Source organism: Lathamus discolor, chromosome 5 (genome assembly GCF_037157495.1).
Source record: "Lathamus discolor isolate bLatDis1 chromosome 5, bLatDis1.hap1, whole genome shotgun sequence".
NCBI classification, from domain to species: Eukaryota; Metazoa; Chordata; class Aves; order Psittaciformes; family Psittacidae; genus Lathamus; species Lathamus discolor.
In genome coordinates, this window is record NC_088888.1 from 100242171 (window position 1) to 100263420 (window position 21250).

At 38.4% G+C, this 21250-nt stretch overlaps 1 protein-coding gene across 1 annotated transcript in view; it reads left to right on the plus strand.

The window, feature by feature from the left end:
• The window catches only part of VSNL1 (visinin like 1), an 86638-nt gene that overhangs the window by 33974 nt on the left and 31414 nt on the right, over positions 1-21250 (plus strand). Inside the window, 1 exon segment of the mRNA XM_065681677.1 lies at positions 4786-4952. Coding sequence (XP_065537749.1) covers positions 4786-4952 — 167 coding nt within the window.

Consider the following 21250-nt stretch of genomic DNA (forward strand, 5'->3'; position numbering starts at 1 on the left):
TTGAAACAGCATGTGTAGGACACGTGATGACATTGCAGGAAGGGTATCAAACAAACAGGGAAAACCGGCTTTAAAACTTGGTATGGTCTTAAAACTGGACGAACCGTCTTCTGCATGTGACTTAATGCCCGTTACCTCCAAAGTCCCCAGTAAATCATATAAAATCAGTTTGCTTCGCCATGCTGCTGAGTCATTTTAGAGTGACTTTCAGTAGCTGCTGAAGCCCTTTTTTGCTTCCCAGGCGGGCTGGCATAGACCTCCTGAGGCCCAGCAGGGCAAAGAACAAGCAAATATGGCCTCATATTGTCCCTGCCTGCTGCTGGCACAGCCTGAACTGCTGCAGGTTGGGGGTCGGTTGTTTAATAAAACTCCATCTTTTAAATCTGACCTTCCTGTGAGTGTGTAAAAGCAGCAATTAAGGTGTTACTTAATGAAGTATTGAAGTACTACTGTACTGAGCATTTCTGAAAAGCTTATTTCTTTGGGTAGCTGACAGCCCCTTTTCAGCATTTCAGCCAAAAGGATGTGTTTTAAAACTAAACCTTCATTGCTGTTGATACTTGTGGCACAGCAACAGAGTTTTAGTGGTTTTCTTAATCCCTAATTTGGATTCTGTTCCACTTTTGAGTATTAATAAGCATTCTCCAGCCAGAGTATGCGCATTCAGAACACACTTGACACCTTTACTGGTACCAAGTGCAACCCATGTACTATGGTTCCTTGTTTATCATGGATCTCTTCCCCATGGTGGTTCGGAATCAAAGTATGCTGCTATTTGGTGGGGTGTGTTCCCTTTCATGCTTTTTGTCAACCAGAAAATGCAACAGATGAGTAACAGTGCTTGGATTGTCACATTGTATGGTAGGAAAAATTGAAGTTGGAAGCAGATTTATAGTCTAAAATAATAACATTTATTAAACAAAGAAATGCTTGCAGAGTGACCTTTCCTCCTCTTGAAAACTTAGTGATTGTGCAGCTGTTCTCTCCTGTCTTTTCCTAATGCATATTCATAGATTTTTCATAAGGAAAAAACATGTTTGCGAAACCATGATTATAAGTTAATTAAAAATATTTTTAATTTTAGAAAATTAAATGTGTTGGCAGTGGCATACTCATTGCTAATGGGTGATTGTATTTTTTCCATAATAATAAGAGATTCAATGAAACTCTAAAAGATGTTAGAATACGATTAACTAGATAAACTATGTATTTGAGTTTTTATTCCCAAATTAGACAGATTTCCCAATGCCAGAAGTGTGGGTTTATATTTGATAATTATATGACACTCTTGAGCTTTCTTGCAGATTGTAATTCAGTTCCATGAGAAAAGAACTTTAAAGCGAGACGAAAGAATGAGTGCCTCTAATTACAGAAAGGCATTGTGACCAGCTTGGCCAGTTTGTTCAGTCCCTTGTCTCAAACAGATCCTGACAGATTATGCGCTGTGCTGTGCTGGAGCAGCAAATAAGAGTACGGAACCCAGCAGTCCCAAATTATGCCTTCCTCAAATACTGGTTTGGTTCTGTGGAAAAAAAGTAGTTTCTGAAAGTGTTTATCAAGATGTGACAGGACAAGGGGTAACGGGTTCAAACTTAAACAGGGGAAGTTTAGATTGGATATAAGGAGGAAATTCTTTCCTGTTAGGGTGGTGAGGCACTGGAATGGGTTGCCGAGGTGGGCTGTGAGTGCTCCATCCCTGGCAGTGTTCAAGGCCAGGTTGGATGAAGCCTTGTGTGGGATGGTTTAGTGTGAGGTGTCCCTGCCCATGGCAGGGGGGTTGGAACTAGATGATCTTGAGGTCCTTTCCAACCCTAACTATTCTATCATTCTATGATTCTGTGTGAGCTGTGGTTTTCATTTGCTGGAGGCTATTATATGGTGAGGTACGTCAGGGCTGGCTGGAAGCTGTTTGTGATTTATTGGACAACCCATGGCAGAACAAGCAGCTGACCAAAACTAGGGACCTGTATCACAGAGGCAGAAAATTAGTGTCTTGTTTCTTCAGATCTGATAATAGAAAAGTTTATGAGTGGATATGTTTGTCCAGTTCTTTATTCATGTATTCTTGCATTTGTGCTGACTCACTCCGTTTTCTATGATGTTTTGTGTCAACACTACTGAAAACAGCATAGGTACCTTTGGAGAGTGGTGCTGAGATTGTAGGTTCCTTCTGCTTCCACATCTGTGTAGTGCCAAGTCCAAGGGCTGTAAAGCTGACATCATAAAATACAGGAAAAGTTGCTATTACAGAAAATTTGTCAGTCAAAACCACCAGATTTTTGCCTGTGGAAGATGCTTCTTTTCATGTGCAAGTGTTGTTGAGTTAGATATTAATGGGGATAAGAATCCAGGTGAAAAGAGTCAAGTAAAAGCACACTTGGCTAAATTAAGCCAGCCAGAAGAAGCTTATGAATCTATCTAAGGTAGTTACTGTAATTGCTGAGTATCTTTAAGGGTCCTCTGGGTCCTAAGTAAAGCACCTTATGACTGCAAAAGGTAACACAGTTTAAAATAGAAGAAAGAAAAAAGGGGAAATAAACAGACCCCTTAAAGATTAGAACAAATGAAATAGTCTATTGAAATAGTCTGTTGTTTACTTAAAAGCCATCTGAGTTAGAGCTAAAGAAATAACTAAGGAATACTTTAGTCTCCATGAAATTTAAATTCAGGTTATGCAAAATTAGGCCAGTGCCGTACATGAGAAGATGGGGATTGCAAGGATAAAGCTGGGGCAATTGTTCTAAATACTATAAATTGCAAACCCAGCATTTAGTCAAAATGGCTAATTCCTGGACATCTATGTTTACAATTAGCCCATGGAAATTACCTGAAAGGTTGGACTCCCCCATATTTGTACTAAGTTTACCAAAACATGGATGGGAGCTTGGCAAAGCTTCAAAGTAAGTTCAGAGCAAGTAGTGTGTTGCCGTTAATTAGCAGCTGGGTGAGTTGTTGCAGCAGGTTCAGAGAAGATACAGGGCCTTGAGCAAGAGAGCGCTGCGGCATTCCACAGCATTGGTACAAGGAGGATGCGCAGAGCCTGGGGAAGGAAGATCTGCTTGCTGGAGGCCCCCCAGGTAGCGGTGGCTCATTCCCATCTCCACTTACATCTGTGCACAGCACAGCACATTTGTCTAACAGCAGTGTCCCGAAGGCATGGACACATATCTGGCTGGAGTTCCTAGCCCGATGGTTTATGGCATTTTGTACTTTCCAGTGATTGAATCTCCCAGATTTGTACAAGTGAATGCTTTGACGAAAGGCACCTTCCTTCTGCGTGTCAGGGGTGTTTGTGTGGCCAAGTTGTGTGCCGTCTTGGCAAAGAGGTTTGCTGCCAGCCCTTTGTTTGTCTTTGGTTGTCTTAATGGGCTGGGGGTGCGGGAGGGGGTAAGGACAGACTGGGGAGGACCATAGCCAAAAGAGAGGGGGGGCCATGACGTGTTTCAGGAGGAGACGTGATGCTGGTGATGGTATGGCATCAGAGGATGTGTTGGCCACGCACAGACCAGAAAGAATGTTTAACTTTGCACTTGCTCAAGTGCAAAGGAAAAAATAAGGAAATTATGTATTTATTTGTTGGAACAGAGCAAAGTATGTCCTTTGAGAAGAAAAAAACTTCCCCTTCAAAATAGGGGAATGTGACAAAAGCAGTAAGTTAATATCAGGAATGGGTGGTGATGTGGACTAAAAATCAGTGCATTCAGTGTGGTGCTGTCATTAGAGACGTGCTATACTGGGAGACAAAAATGGAAATGCTAAGCCAGGCTTAAGAAAGAAATTATTCATCGTTTTGCAGTTCTGTACAGGACAAGTTAAGTACTGTCTGTCATCTGATTAAAAAACAACTGAAAGACATCTCCTGTCATGAAACAAACTATAGTAAAGTAGAAAAAGTTAAAGAAAAGGATTTCTCAGAAATCCTCTCAAAGGACACACTTGGTCAAATATCAGAGGACCTGGAAATAATCTCAAAGGGCCAACATGAACAGTACTGAAATTACTGTACGTATCTATACGCACATGCTTATTTTGTATTTCTCTGTGGTTTGTGTTTATAAGTGTGTATACAAAATGTAAATAACAAATGTAGTGTATATCTTCAGAGTTAACTGTTTAAATATAAACCATTTATTGCATATCATTATGCAGTAAATATATACATACACATACATAGACATACACATACATATACATGTCTGCATATATACATATATATGTGCATACGTATAAGAATTACATTTATTTTTCCAGTTCGGTTTAACCATTTTTTGAGACCAAGTGTGTGGCTTCTCACTTTCTTTCCTCCCAGTGGAACACCTAGTGCTAACATTACAAGCCTGTCTGTCCATGGACTTCTACTTATGAGAAATAGCTGCTAACATAGATGTCATATCAGAAGAGACTTGCAAGACAAAGTATAGTGGGAAATTGTGGACATGCCTAAATCTGTGAAATTTTTTTTCTAAATTCAAATAAAAAGTTAAATAATCTTTTTCAGCCTTAGGGTGAAGAAAAGCTAGAAATTACAGAATTTGAAGGCAAATGAGCAGTCTGTCTAGGCCTTAAAACTTCTAAGGGAAAGAAGAATGTTATCGTTTACATTGTTTTTAGCCTCTAATATTCAAGCATAGCTTAGGTTCCTGTTCACTATTGAATTGTGAAGTTGTGTTTGACTAAAAGCAGAAGTGAGTATGAAACAAGTGATGAGTTCAAACTTTGTCACTAATTCCAGTTTAAAATGTACACAGCAACTTGGCTAATTGTATTTTTTTTTTCCTTCTTAAGGCAGAATGGGGAAACAGAATAGCAAGCTGGCCCCTGAGGTGATGGAAGATCTGGTGAAGAGCACAGAGTTCAATGAACATGAGCTAAAACAGTGGTACAAAGGATTTCTAAAGGACTGTCCAAGTGGTAGACTGAACCTTGAGGAGTTTCAACAGCTCTACGTAAAAGTAAGTTGTTTATTAAGTTCCTATTATTTGGTTGTAGAAGCTTGCTAAGTAATGTGGTCAAGAGCTGCTAGTCACTTAGACTAGAGAGTACCTTTGCTAGACGAAGCAATGGTGAAGGCCAGGAGATAAATAGAAAGTGCTAATCACACCAACAATTCACGTAGCTCCAGTGATCAGAACCAAAAGTTTAGAGAAGTTGCTGTGATTTACTCACAAGAAACATATTCTCTGCATTCTGTAGTTTATGGTCTTCTTTCACCTTTAAAGATGGTCCTGTTCAATAAATAGCACTGTACCTGTGTAGTACTGCTGGAATATAAGCCTGTGATTGCTTTACCTACTCATATGAAAAGCTGCCCTTTTGGTTTCAGAAGTAGTGAGATTTCATGACAGTATGTCCTGCAGATACATTATGCACTGAGCAGAAAGGATTTCTTTCTGTAAATTCTAAGTATTGCTTTTATTTTTTCCCTGCTATCTCTTTGCCTTTGTCATATAGGAAGGGAAAACCAGGCTGCTCAGTCTGTTTTCTTCTTATTTTTCATTATTTTATCAAGTTCAGTGTAGTCTTTTCCTTACATTTATTATGTATTTATTCTCCAACAAGAAGAGCATGGGGGTAGCATAAGGAGTGTATTCATGTTGCAAAGATAATTATATTTTAATTCAGAATCTAGTGCCTGCCTAAAGGTCAGAGACTTCAAAGTAGCTTTAATTAGTTAAAATATTGGATGGCAGTGATGAACAGTAGGATCAGAGTGGTTCATAAATATAATGTGAGGCTGAATAAAAATTAAAAAGCCTTTCAAATGCAGCAGTTAATATTAAGCCCACTGACAATTTCTGCAGACAAATGGGACTCTTTTCCCTTAAATTAATGCTACAGCCCTTTCCTAAATTTCTTCAGCCTTGAACCAGATCCCTCTGCAAATTATTACCTACCCCTTTTTTCCTTCTATTGAATGGTCTAGTAAAGCCTGCTGACTCCAGCTTACATAAATAAGCTTCTGTCTTAATGTTTATGGCTCAAGATGTTGCCTCATGATTCTTTTTTTAAGAAATGGCTGACTTTGTAATGAGTGTCATTTTCAGATTAAAGAATTTTTAGTGCCTCAAGGTACTGTGTTTGTTATTGACCGACAGCGTATAGCTTCCATTTCAAACAGTGCACAGCCAGCAAGATCAGGCGTCTAATCATTTCTTGTACATGTTTCTGTGGAAAGTAAATGCTCTTCACAAAATATGGGTTCCTAATGAGATAGATCAAGTGTTTAACTTCTTAGAAATCATTGTATTCTTTTTGGCAAATCACAGTAAAGGAATTATTTTATTCTTGTTTTTTAATGCTTTTGTGTGTTGTGGGAAACGTATCTTCTTATAGCTTGAAAATGTTAGGACTTTCGCCCTTCAAAGGGGTGTTTGAAGTGTTCCTAGGTATTTCACAAGACACTTTCCTCATTAAGAAATAGCAGAGAGTAAATTCAATATCCTGTTTACAAAAATGGTAGTGCAAAAAATACTGTGAAGAGCACAGCAGTATTTTGATCTTGAAATTTGGAGACAGCTCTGTAGTGTTACTAAGCTGCAGTATCTAGCTTTTAGTTTTATGGCCTCACACATTTTTAGATATGCACATCAAATAAGATTGTCTCCCTTGCTTTGGTAGTTATGGGTTTTGAGGTTTACTCTGTAATGGTATTGTCATATATTTAGTCCAGTTTATTGTCATTCTATATATAATGTCTATATGCAGAGCAAAATACTAATTTTGCAGAGGACAAATACAATTAGCTGTAGTAAATCCAAAGCTTTACTTCTCATTCTGTCATAGAAATGCTTGTGAAATTATGGCCTTAGGCTCTTCGAGGAGCCGAGAGTTGGCTGCGGTGGTGACTTCTCCTATGAGGATGTTCTGCCTGCCTTGGCTTCAGGCTGCAGACAAAACCCCACATGAGAAATCTGATCTTTCAAGGAGGAGCCACCAGCAGGAGACCCAAACCATTACAATTACTTTTACAGCATTTCAGTTCCTTTAATGCATATTCAGAGCGAAAGTATATGAAGCATGTATTGATTAGTCATTCGTCTATGTGAACTTAGAGTTGGGAGGGATGACATTTATCTGTTGCTCTAAATTGTGTTTTATTGAAGATTTACATAAATCAGGATATTTGGAAAACAAATATAGGACTTACTTTCAATTCAGATTTACATTTTATTAAGATGACATTGTTTCTTTGTTTGTGAGAGTTGTGTATTGCACTTTTATGTGTATTCATAAAAGGGTGTTGGTTGTCTAACTAAGATGCAAAGATAGCTCTTCTTTTACTCACGCACAGTAGAAAACATCTTCAGCTGAAAGAGAAAAAACATTTTTAGATTATATCAGGAGCAATATTGTGAGGTGAATTTCCTTGTTACCTCCACTAATCCTCCGTTGTAATTATAGAGTGGAGTGCACAATCTTAGGGCACAGAAGCTGCCTTTTTTTTTTTTTTGTAATTAAGTCCACACCTAATGTATCACTGTATTTAATGTCAGCTAATAAGCTGGAGTTGGTCTGAATTAAAACACCCAGAACGTGTGATGTTCATGTCAGGTCCTCAACACTAACTCTTCCACTCCATGTATTTGCATCAGTTGTACTGTGCTGTTTACTGACGTAGATGAAGACTGTATTGACTGAAGGGGAAATCACTCTAGCTTGGCTTGGAAGCTATTGAAGTTTCCATTATTCAAATCATTCAATGCTTAAAATAATAGCAGTTACACAGTCGGGCTCTACAGAAGAATTATTTGCAGCATGTTTACTGCAAGTGTCTATAAAAACATTTAATCAAGAACACCTCTTTTAAATAAGTAGCCACTAGGCAGAAATATGTGTTATACTGCTTCGTATTTAGCATTGTCTGCAATCAGTTCTTGGGATCCGGAATCTGTGGCAAGCTATTGGTGCTTGTGTTTCCCTCCATGGTGCTGAATGAGGTGAATGCTTCAGCAGTTTTTGAAACAGTTTATTGAAGAATTGTTTATGTACCGTAAACCCAGAGCCAAAATGAGACCTAAATGCTAAAACACTGAGTTAGCAGTCTCGACAGTCTGCATGGAGTATGGGAGGGGGAGAAATTTGTGGATACCATTCTGGGGAAGCTGGAACTCAAGCCAGCATGTTGTAAACAAACATGCCAATGCAAACCCATCAGGTGATGCTCAGGACAAGAATTTATATTAAATTCTACATTTCTCCAGGGTATATACATGTATTTTCATACTGGGAGTTGTATCTTCCAAATCTCTCCTGCAGAGAACTATATAGGGCATTAGAAGTCAAAGCAAGCCCAAGTGACTCAAGTCCTTTTACTTTCTCTCTTAAGTAACAAAGACAACGTTTATGCAATACCTTTACCACAGTGGTTTAAGTACTCATCAAGCTGTAGAAAACTCTGAATCCATTATTATGTCCCTGTAAGGAGTCTGAGTCTGCACTGCTCACCCTCTCATTGCTCTACCTGTGATGAGAGATGCCCATCTGGGCTGCTGGCAGTATCCCAGTTAACCTCTTTTTCTTTAGGAGATATCATTGGACAGTCTGGAACATACAGTTTCCGTTTTTGAAGGGAGTATCATAACCATTAAGCTTAATCCTTGCTTGCTGTCTTCATTTTCCTTATTTCTATCCTAAAAAGCCCTTAAATTCTTTTAGCTTACGTATAACATCATTCATATTGTGGGCAGAGAGCTGAAGAAGTTAATATTCAGAAGTGTCATTAAAATAAAATATCCCAATAAAGCATTCTGGACTGTTCCTATCATTCTTTAGAGTTTCTTGCATTCTAGAGGGCCAAATACATTTTCCTTCAGTTCTTTTCCATTCACTGAGTTTGGATGCATATGCCCTAGAGTGTGTAAGTGTGCATAATCAATGCTAATATTCAAAGGAATTATGCATGTTTATTAAGGGGAAAATAGACTTCTATATTGTGATACTTCTTGGAACTGGGTCACTGAACATGAGAAGCGTATCTTCTGAATTAATGATAAAACCAAGAACCAGTGGTCCTTTAACTGGAAGGGTAGGGTTAGGAGTGATCAAGATGTAATTCTAGCATTAAATAAAGTCATTGACTTTTTGAATTTATTGCACATCTATTATTTAGGTATGTTTTGGTATTTTATATGTAATGTTTAAATGAAAAAAGTAGTAACGCTCTTTGATGAATTACAATTAAATGGTTTGTCATATTTTTGGCTTTTATCTCACATTTCCTGCCTTGAAGGGAATTGATTTTTAGTCTTTCATTTTAGTCCTTCATTTTAATATGCGTAGAACAAAAGAATCTCAAAAATGCATTGAAATTTAAGTGTGTATATTTGCAGCCTCTTTATCCAGATTTTCAAGGCAGACTAGCATTTTTCTAAAGATGGCACAGAGCTCCTCAAAAATGTTAGGTTAGAACTGCATTTCAGGCTTTCAGTGGCTGTGAAGAACTGGGATTCCAGAACAGCGCAGCTGTGTTTACAGATGCCTCTAATACAGATGCAGTTGCGCTGGCAGAAACTGATTTTCCTGGGATCATTTCTATTAACTGGAAGAGTTGTGCTGGTTTTACGAGTGTGGTTTGGCCACTGAAGTTCTCCCTAAAGTAAGAGCACTTTTTAGGAATATTATACCAATTAATAGTTATACCAGTCCTGTATTGCTAAAGGACTACAGCATGTTTTGAAACCATGCAGATTATCAGAAATACTGACATATCTACTCATGCAGTGATTTTAGCCCATGCTGTTGCTGCCTTCCAGAAGATGACATCTGGGGTGCTAGCAGTCTTTCTGGACAACATAATAGTATGTTTGTTGGATGCACCACCTAAATTTGAGCGCAACACAGAAAACATCATATACATCTATTTATAAGCATGCCTCTAAAAATCCTTAAACAGGTCAATAGTGCTGCTGTGTTACTGAATTGTTAAGACTGATTCAGAATAATGAAACTATTATTGTTAGGTTGGAGACAATCAGACAAAAAAAAAGAAGCAAAGCGACAAATAGCTCTGATCGAGGGACGTTACAAGGTGGCTCTACAAGAAGCAGCACATATGTAGGTAGGCAGATAGAGGCTAGAAAAAAATAACAGCAACATTATTGGCACAGTGGAAGTTCTGCTTTCGGGGGAGTTTGTAGAACTATCTATGAGATAGACATTCTTAATACATTCCTTAACCACTTAATGCAAATCTGCACATTTGAGACAATTACAGTAAAATCATTAGCCACAAATGCTCCTAAGGAATAAAAATACCTTTCACCAGACGTGCAGTGGAAATTCCTGTGAAAGGAAAATTAATACAGTAGAATCCAAAAGGCAGTGTGCTGAAAAGCAAATGTATTTGTGGTCCAGCATTATCATCACAAGGGAGTGCTTTTCAGGATGTTTAGTGCTCCAAGGCTGTATTAAAATTGGGTTCTGATAACTTTAAAAGCAAAAGAGATAGCAATTGCTTTTAATGCAGGACTTGGTTAAAAAAAAAAAAAAAAAAGAAAAAAAAAGGCTTCTTCTTGTTGTCTGGATGTTTTCCATGAAAAACTGCTTTTGCCACTGTTCCTCCTTCTCCTCATAAACATGAATAGGCAGGTGCTGTGCCAAAACACAGGTCTACTAGAAAACCACATAAGAGGCTTATTATATGTTTCAAACAGATGCTGAGATTGTGCTGCATGAATTTTAAAACAAAGGGTCAGAATGTTTCTTACATATAAAACCAAAATAAAAAAAAAGCCTAAGGCAGTGTTAACTTTTAAGCTGATTTTGTATAATTTGAGGAAGGGGAGGATGCTGGTAACATGCCCTTCTACAGCATTTCTGTCTTCGTGCTGATACCAGAAAAAATAATGGCTGGACTTAGTATCATTTTACGGAACATCTATAAAAACCTTTTAGCAAACAAATCAGCAACCATACTGAAAAATAAAATTCAGTAAATAAGCATGGATTCTCATTTAAGCTACAAAGTAAAATGAAACCTGCTTTTTAGAGGAGGACCAGCACGGTGGGTAGCAAACTGTTCTGAAACTCTGGTTGTAAATCACAACACTGCAGACTAAGAGCCTTTAACAAGGTAAAATGGAGTCAGTTTAGATTGAAATCATAATCTCACTGAAGCTAATGAAAGTTTTAGTCCTGATCGTCGTTTAAGCACTTAGGACTGTACTGGGCTCTTGAAATTGTTTATCATCATGAGACCTTAATCCTGTGAAGTCTGGTGCAAACTCCATTAATGTCCAGTCCTACCAGCTGGATCTAGAGTCTGAAGAGCTTCTCTCATCATGTGTAAAGAACATACATACACATTGCTAGCTGTCATTTAAAGGCAGCAGTTCCTCAAAACCTAAGTCTGTATTGGATGAGTGGTGAGAAGTTAGTAAAAAAACAGTTTCAGAGGCAAAGAAGGACAAGTCCTTTTGTTTTTGCAGCATTATGGCTAGTGGCTAATTTTAAAGGCTAAAATATATTTTTGTTTGCTTCTGTTGCAGAGCACATAATGGCCCATATTCTCCAGATGATCTCTGGAGACTAAATCTGGAGAATGAGGAGGTCAGGCAATTCTAAGAGATGAAATCTAAATAGCTAAATCTTAATTGCTACAAATAGCAGCTTGCGGAGCGTCCAGGCTAGTGGGTTGAATATTCCTGATGCTCGAACAATTCCGTAACATATGCTGACACCCTCTCTGTGAGATGCAGGAATGATGGTCACATGAATCCAGAAAGCGGAGCAACTATTCAAAGGCATCTCCACGGCTTGCAGCATCAGCAGATGTGTGGGGATGTGAAGGTTTAGTCCAAACCTCTAATTATTATTGAGTAGTTCTGTAATTCTGTGGTTATATGTGGTTCCTGGAGGCATTCTAACATCAAGTCCAAAGCATTGAAGAGAGTATGTGCACCCAGGGCAAGATGATCCAGCCTGGAATGCTCAAAAATCTCACCATGTACATGCCCTAGTTTCCAACATAGCCTGATCAAAGAATCTGGGCTGTGTAAATTTTCTAGCAATAATATGCAAATTATTTTTACTTCATCTTTTATTTTGAAAGATACTTACCAGTTCCAAAGCCTGTTATGTATTTTATAGATCTTGTTCATTTACAGCTCAGCTTTGCTCTGTGTTGGATTCCTTGGAGGAAGCAAAACAATGAATTTAGGATCACAAAATCACAGAATGGTTGAGATTGGAAGGGACCTTTGGGGCTCATTCGGTCCAACCTTCCAAGCTCGAGGGACATTGTAACTATTTCTGTAGCAAAACGCTGGGTTCACTAATACATTTATGATTTTTCTGAAGGGTAATGCAGGAGGAAGAGAGCCATTGTTAACCCAAGTCCCATAGCTGTTACAGTATTCAGGTCTACTATTTGTTGTAACAGTGCTTATTTTACCAATTTAGTCTTCAGAGCAGTTGTCAAAACTGAGTGGTGGTTCACACCCTTTACCCAACCTGTTGTAAAAAGTGTTTTGGGCTGTTTTTCTCCTGCAACTTCGTATTTCCTGGTTCCCTTCACACCACCTCAGCGCTTCCTTTCCCATCACAAAAAAAAAGGTGTTCTCAAAGCCAATGAAAATCATTGAGGATGTACAGTGGAGTGAAGGAGCGATGATACCGACTGAATTTTTTTCAAAGATATTCCCTTCCCTTGCAATCTAAATAAAATAACCATGAATGGAGCGTATGAAGTCTCTATATTATGTATAGGCAGTTGAGATACAAAAAGGTTGAACCACTTGCTTGGTGTTTTTGGCAGGGTCAGGGTTGAAATTCTTTCATAGGTCAAAATATAAATGACCCTCATTTTACTTCTTTTCAGTGATAGGGTGTTTATTTTCCTACAGAATGGCTTGGGAATGACTTCCTGAGGTCACATGTGCACTCTATAGAATGGCACTTTTGGCCAGACTTTAATCAAATGTCTACTCTAGATCTACACTGTGATCTGCACTCTATAGTTAAACTATGACTGTGTCTTAATAGAAACCTGTATTTTAGGTCTTCAGTAACTTTGATTTGGAAAAATGCATCATCCTTGAAGTTTTTCTGAAGGCTTGCAAGCATGTGTTTTTGTTACTTGAGACAAAGTCAAATAAGGTCTTTCAGGGACTTCAGTTTGTCACATTTCTTGAACTATGAACATTTATGTTTGTTTAAAATAAAAAAACCTGTTTGGTATTACAAAGTTGCTGAAGGAACCTTTGAAACCAGGGCACTTTGTTCCAGCACTTGTAGTGCTGTTTTAAAGTATTTTGTCTTAAAACATTAAGTGTTTTCCTCTAGTATCAAAAGTCTGCTTCCAGCATCTTACTTGTACCCACGTCTGAAAACAGCGTTCTTGTTTCATAAAGTGTGGATGGGAACTTGGTGCTCTGAACCAAGTCACTTCACCCTGATGTGATGTCTCTGACTCCATGCTTCAGCTTTGCCTCCCCCTCTTCTTCCAGGGAACTCATCTGTCCTTCAGAAAATTAAATTACCTGATACGTACTTCTAGATATTCCCAGATGGACAGCTGAGAGTCACTGTAGCTGGGTGTGAACACTCCAAAAACTAAAGGGGTCTGATTAATCTGGACCATGGCTCTTACAGCCGTGCACTGCATCTCAGTCTGCTCCATCTTCTTGTGGTACTTTGAGATGGCAAATTGCTATTGCCAGTGTCAGGCATGCTGCTGTGCATAGCTATAGCTATGCAGGTAATGAAATATCAGGTGGTTTTCAGGGTTTTGTGGCATAGAGAGACATTTTGGAGCTCATTTGGTTGCCAAGTTAAATGCAGTTTTTATTATCATGTAGACATTAGTTGAGATTCTAGTCAGGTTTCTACTAATCATAGTCTGAATGTTTCCAGTACCTTGGGATATAACTTTCTTTTTCTTCAATGAGAGTAAATTTCCATATTTTCATGTTTAATTAAGGCTCATAGGAATAGACTATTTGCACCGACAAACTGATTGCTGAATTGAGATGACTTACTGCTAGTTGGCATGACAGCCAGCTAGTTATCTGAATTTTATATTCAATCACAAACAAAAAATGAGAAAAAACATACGGTTTAGAAGAGAAAGGAATCAACACAAGGAAATTCAGACTGACTGGAGGAGGTTTTGCCATTTTGCTGAATTACACATGAAACATTCTCAGAAGAGACTAGTGTGAAATCCACCTATATAAGAAGTTGTGAAGTTTGTCTGTCTGGTTGTATGGATTGGCCAGAACTGAACATGCAGCTTTAAATAAAATCTCCCTGTAGTCCAGAGAATCAGCAGTGTAAGCAGCAGTGTAAAGCAGCACTATAGTTCACCTTAAAGTGCATATCAAAGTTAATTGAGGATTATTTCCATGTTAACAAAGCTATTAAAAATAATTAAAAATTCTTAATTCATTAATTGAAGTAAGTTTTTATATGGACCTTGCTAGCAGCTTTCAACAAAAGTATATTCAATTGCAAAGTTATTTCTAGATGCCTGTGTCCCCTTTCATTTGAAAAGATATGCTCTAAAATTGCTGTCAGACCTTACTAGGAAATCACACACCTCTATGAATACTCATGACTCTTCACAGCTTTCTTTGACAGATACTCACTAATTTGCTCCTTCTTGCCCAACTGATCAGGCAACGAGATTGCCCTAAAAAGTTAAAGCCCTAACCCAAGATACATGAGTTTCGGCTGTGTCATTCCCGTCTCTAGTGCCAATACAAAATACAGAACTGATTAAAAGGAGCAGTCCTCAAATTTGCTATGATGTTCACAGGCTCCTTCTACCATTGTTTCTTGTGTCCATGTTGACTAGATCTGTGTCCCTCTTCTAAATACTTTTTTGGTACTGGAAACACTTTTAATTGTGTTGATGTTTATTAATGCAGCAATTATAGTGCCTAATTTTATAATGTATGTCAGTGTGGATAATTATGTAATTAAACCATGTAACTGAAATGATGGCGTTGTCTAAGAATAGACCAGTTGTTTAAACAAGACACTGTGCTGTGAAAGCCTCCCAGGACACCACAGGTGAAGCCAGCAGATGACTTCAGGAGATGCCCTCCCTCCTCGTATGGATCTGTTTTCACCAGAGTAAACTCCAGCCAACTGCTTTTGAGCCAGCTGCTAAACATGGGTAGCTGGAAGTGGTGCTCTTTGGATGTGGTCCCAGTGAAATGCAGATGTCCTCAGTTCCCTTCAGAGTCTCCCTACCCACACACACATGCCTTAGCCCCAGCAGGAAAGGATGCAGTTGTTCCTCCCACTAAATCTCTGTTTCCCACTTTCCCTCTCACAAATGCTAGTGGCAATTTGGCAGGTTGGGTGCCTTCGCCTGCACACCATTAACACTTCTAGCTTAATTCAGGAGTAAGACACATCTCCTTTCCTCAGGGTCCTATTTCTACATTTCAGTACAAACCATCTTCAGCACACTGAGTCTTACATTACACATGGGTTGGTAAACTTGGTACGAACATTATATACACACATTAAAGTTCTCCTGGTTTCTTAATTAGGACACTTATGTGGTAATACACCACTCTGAGTTCACAGGTGTTTAGTGGTGACCAAATCCTAAAGTTTTCTTGGAGGAATACAGTCATACCATTTCATGTATATGTAAAACCACAGGAGGGTACTGCTCAGCATCAGCTTCACAGTAATGGTACTGCACACATAATTTTCATCTTATCTCTTCTGTTGTTCATTTGTGTAGAACAAGGTATGCCTTAACACTCCACTTGTTATTTAGGAAGTTACAGTTTCTAGTATTTGACTTTTTAGAATATAATGTCAATACATAGCATTTGTTTTCTTAAAAAAGAAAAGTAATACTTCAGATAACACTTGGCCTGAGAAAGGTACATTTTCTGAGTTACAGTATTTGGTGGTTCTTAAAAACCCAGCAAGAAAATTGTGGCTAAAGTCTAGAACAGCTTTTTAAAGCATACCTAATGTCTTCTTTTTTTTTAAGTTGGAAAAAATACTGATCTACAACATAGGATTCTGAAAATGGAAGTTTATAATGGTAATAATTATATTTAAAGGTCCTATATGAATCTTGGTTTGAAGAAGCAATTATTTATCTATCAATTAGTTGTTGCAGCAGTTAAATATGGTATATGACAAAGGAAGACCAACAAATTAGTGGCCTTGTGTTAGAATAGCAAAATCTGTGCCACAAATTAGCCCCTGTGGTGATCTGGTCTATGTGCTCATTTATTTTTAAGATTCTTTTCCCCTGGAGTGTTCCTGTATAGCAGGAAAGTGGTGTTTAACGGACCTGATGTTATTTTCACAGAGACATAAATTCTGGGTTTGTCGTAATGTACAGCCAAGGGTAGGGAGAATAATGACAGATTCTGCTTCCTGTACCTACTACCCTGGGGTATCTTGGAAGTGTGAAAAATCATAGAAAAGGGCACGTCCTCTAAAACAACATGTAAGGAAACCCTGTTTTCACTCTCAGAAAATTAAGTTGCTCATACAGAAAATTACCAGCAGGTTCAGTGCAATAAAACTGAATTAAAAAAATAAAATAATGCTCACAAAAGGTAAATGCTGGTATTCAGCAGTTTCTTTTGATGAGGTGTACCTCTTTGTTACCTCTCAGTAGGAATAATGACATTTTCCCAAAGAAATCAAATCCATTTCCAAAGGCTGAATTTAACACATTCAGTATAAAAATTACATTGACATGTAGTCAAATTTATTAAAGACTTTTGAAAATGCTTCATTTGGCACACAAACTTCTAATAGGCACCCTATAGAAGTGGACTACCAGTGGGAAATTAGCTCTTGAGCTCTATCCAGCGGGAGTTGTCAATGTGAGATAAAAGAACTGCATTCTGTTTATCCAAGGGTGGAACTTTTCTTGCACAGGCGCAATAAATAGTTTTTGCTAGTAATACAGAGGCTGCCAAATCAACCTATCTGAATAAAAAGCATGTTGTGCTTTACACATGGGAAAAGTGCTCCAGAACAGTTAATCCCTATGAAAACATTATCCCTGCGTTATCGCCAATAGCACTTGCCTTCAGGCAGTTTTCAGTTATTTGTTTCTATTTTCTATACATGTACCCAATGTTCTTTATTTCCACGTGATTGTTCATCTCAATCATTTTCTTTGCTCTGATCTATTCTGGCCTCATGTGCCTGCATTTTACATATTGCCAGATCACTATGGGCTATATTTAAGTTTCCAGATTCATAGAAATACTGTTCTTGCTATGAAAGCAAGTATGCAGTCCTGAGAGGGCCACTGATTTCTGTGGGATGGCCCATGTTACTGTGAAGTGCACCAGTGGGCAAGAACCTTTTCTCCTTCCTTTTTGTGAGAATAGGTCTTTAGTATAATCCATGATGGACTGAAAATGCACTTTTGAAGTATTAAAGCTTACTTAGAAAGTTGGGGCTGTTCAGCCTGGAGAAGAGAAGGCTGCGTGGAGACCTCATAGCAGCCTTCCAGGATCTGAATGGGGCCTGTAGTGATGCTGGGGAGGGACTCTTTGTCAGGGACTGTAGTGACAGGACAAGGGGTAACGGGTTAAAACTTAAACAGGGGGAGTTTAGATTGGATATAAGGAGGAAATTCTTTCCTGTTAGGGTGGTGAGACACTGGAATGGGTTGCCCAGGGAGGTTGTGAGTGCTCCATCCCTGGTGGTGTTCAAGGCCAGGTTGGATGAAGCCTTGGGTGGGATGGTTTAGCGTGAGGTGTCCCTGCCCATGGCAGGGGGGTTGGAACTAGATGATCTTGAGGTCCTTTCCAACCCTAACTATTCCATGATTATACTGTATTAGGGCCTTAATTCTTGCTGTCACTGGGTAAACTCACAGAATGCAATACAATAAGAAAGCAAGTTTTCTCCCCCAAGGAGTAAAGTGCCCTCCTTCATGCAGTAGCCAGAAGATGCAACCTTGGCATCTCCAATTTCCTGCATAGTCCTGGCTGTCAGGTATGCAAGGTCTTGACATACATCCCCATCTTAACCCGAATGTGCTTTTCTTCTCAGCTGGCTCTTTTCCTTCTTTCTTAGGACACTGGCTAGGTGAGTGGTGAAGATAATGTGATGTCTGTACCTTTGTCCTTTTCTTCAGCTTTTGAATTTCTGCAATCCTGCCTTGTTGGGCAAAGGATACTGTGACTTCAACGTAATCAGAAGCTTGTTCTTAGTTGTGCTCATTCAGCCTATGATGAGGGCTTGGTTAATTTGTTTTAACTTTTCTCTCTCTTTACCTAAAGAAAAGGGCAGCATGACAAAGCCAGTCTGGTTCTTTATGCAAAGGAGGACCTTATAGGTGAAAATACAAGTTTACAACATCTGGCAAGATTCTGCATAGCAAAGCAAAATGAATGGGCATAGCTGAGTGCTCATTATTCATTCTTAGTGGAACCAAGAAACATTTTAAGAAATGGAACTATCCAGAATCTTTTACTTGCGCTAAAATGAAATGTCTTCAGAAAGAATTTTGGAATATCTTCCTTTTAATCTCTGAATGTATGCATTTCTAATTTACTGTGTCAGAAGTTGGGTTTTTTTTCCTTTGTCATTTTCGTGTTTAATTTGGGGGGGGGGGGCACTTATGTCGGTTATATGAATGGTGTGGTGTCAAGCAGTACAGGTTTGAGGAGTGAAGGGAAATTAAAAAGAGGAAAAATTGAAGCTGCAGAAGTGTAAACTTGGAAGATTTAAAATTACTTATATTTTTTTAAACCTAAGTGGTTTAAAAATCAAGATAGATGGTGAAGAGAATGTTGGCAGTGGGGACATTATCTAGGTAATCCATTCCATGTTTAATGTTATACATCTGTAATAAAAGACATGGTTCTGAGAAGAACTGTACTGCAGTCTTTAAATGAGGTTATAAATTAACAGACTGAATAGCCAGTGGTCCTGTTCAAATCCATAGGAGATTTGACACCTTTTGCTGGACCAAGACTTGGGTTGCATTTTACCAGGTTCTTGGTTTATAACATGATATACTCTGCAAAAGAATGACAGATGGCCTTACAACTATATTGTTTTGTGATGAGAATATGTTCACAAAAAATTTTTGTCTTTTGTATGGAAATTCCTTCTCTCTTGGTAACTTCCACAGCAAATCTGTTACAAGCTCATCCTGAAATGACAAGTATAGTATCTGGAAGTGCACAAGATGCTGGACTGGGCAGTCCTGGGAAGTCCCCATTCAAACCATTGTGGGGTTTTTCAGTTCATTGGCCAAACAAATCAGATTGCCACATCTGTTTAGCCAAATGGTCTTTCTAGTGTCATGAGGCAAGTACACTCTACAACTAGCACAAGGATTATTCACAACTTACTGCAGAAAAAAGAGCTATATTATGGAAAACCACTGTTGATAGCATTTGATGGTGATTTCCTTTGCTAATGGGCAAATGAACGGAGCACCATGTTGTCCTGGATTAAACACATGTCCAGCAATGGTTGGAGTATGTAGGTACTAGGTAGCAGCTCAAGAACACTGGTTGGTTCCTGGAGTGTAAATTATGAACATAAATTTTCAGTCAGTCATGGCCTGACCTGCTTGATTGTATCATATCTTTTTACTTCTTTCCTTGTTTTCCCAGTAGCTCTCAGCAAAATAGTATTGTTTGTGTTTTGGGCTCATTAGACTACTACGTTCTTCTGCTGGATTCTCTGTACATATATTAGTACTGTTAGGTCTATACTGCATAATTAAAAAAGACGATGAAAGAAATTATCACAACTGCTGTGCTTCCAGCTAAAAGAAACTACCCGAGGTCTTTTTCCGACTTATCATTCAGTTGATTATGGCCTTCTAAGGAATTTTCTCCCAAACGCTGATCCAGCAGTAGTTAAATCCTAAAAAATTGCAGTGACTGGCTATTACGATGGAGTCAGTTGAAAGTTCAAATGTTGTATGACACTTTGTATATTAAATAAAGTGGATTTTGTCCCCGTAGACCTTGAAAATTCTGTTATTATAGGAGAAACATATGGAACTGTATTATTACTGAAGTAACAGTAAAGGCATCTCCAGTTCAAATGGGCAAGTCATTGTTACAAGATAGATGTATGAGAGAGATGGCAGAAACCGTTCTTTGAAGGAACCTATCTACATGTATCTGAAAGGTGCCAGTGAGCTGTTAGAAGGCTAGAATTGGGAAAAGGAACCCAGACACTGGTGAGAGGTACTAGAAAGAAAAACGATTTTACAAGATCTTATAGAGACTTCATAGTGTTGCTTGGAATCCATAAGGATGTTTTTTTTATATCAGAATCTTAATTGTTTTCCGAGCAGATAGCAAAAATCAAAGAGGCAATTTCTCTTCACACACTTCTTTTTTTTAATTGTTGTTAAAATCAAGAATCCACTGTGGTCTTTAGCAAGATTTTCATCTCCTTTGGTGGAAGCAAGATCAAGTCCTGTAGACTTAGATGGACAAAGGGAAAATACAAGCTGAAGTGCATGAAGAAAAATTGTACTTTTAGGTGTGTGTAAGCTCGCTCTTTGCTTAGCTTAGCTCTTAGCTTTCTTTGCTTTGCCCCCCCCCCCCCATACGGGGTGGAGGGGAGGGGAAAGGTTGTTTCTGACTTTTTATTAGTTTTATGATAATTATAATAATTACTTTAAAAGTCACAAGCCAGGAAATTCTAAATGAGACAGTGTAATTATAATATATAACCGTAATAATGCTTCCTTCCATTCCTCACTTGGGTATTGTGAGGCTTAATTAGTTAATGTTTGTACAGCAGTAAAATGCAAAACACTATAAAAGCATTAAGCATTTTTCCTGTTTCAGTTCTTCAGTGTAACTGATTATCCTTCACAAGGTTCATAAAGGGGATAATTTAAAAAGATCTATGTAAGCCAAACTGTGTTTTATATCTGTCCTATTGGTAGTTGGAGTGGCAAATCAGCGTTTAATTGCATCAGTATTTCTCATGAACATGCTGACACTGTGACAATGGATTTGGGCTAGAAATATTTGTTGATTATCATATTTCTGGGCCTTGCAACAGAATAGAAGTGTTCTCCTGGGAGCCAGAGACACAGCTGATGGAAATTAGTAGAGAATGAGTGACACAAGCTGACAAACCATCGTATTTAGAATCATAGAATCATAGAATAGTTAGGGTTGGAAAGGAGAACAAAAATCACAAATAAATTGTGTTCAGTTGGAATAAGTAAAACCTTTTGTCAAATACTCAGAATAGGAAAATCTCTTATTTCTTCCTTTCTGCTTTACAGAGTTCAGTGAAGAAAAAAAACATTGTGCAA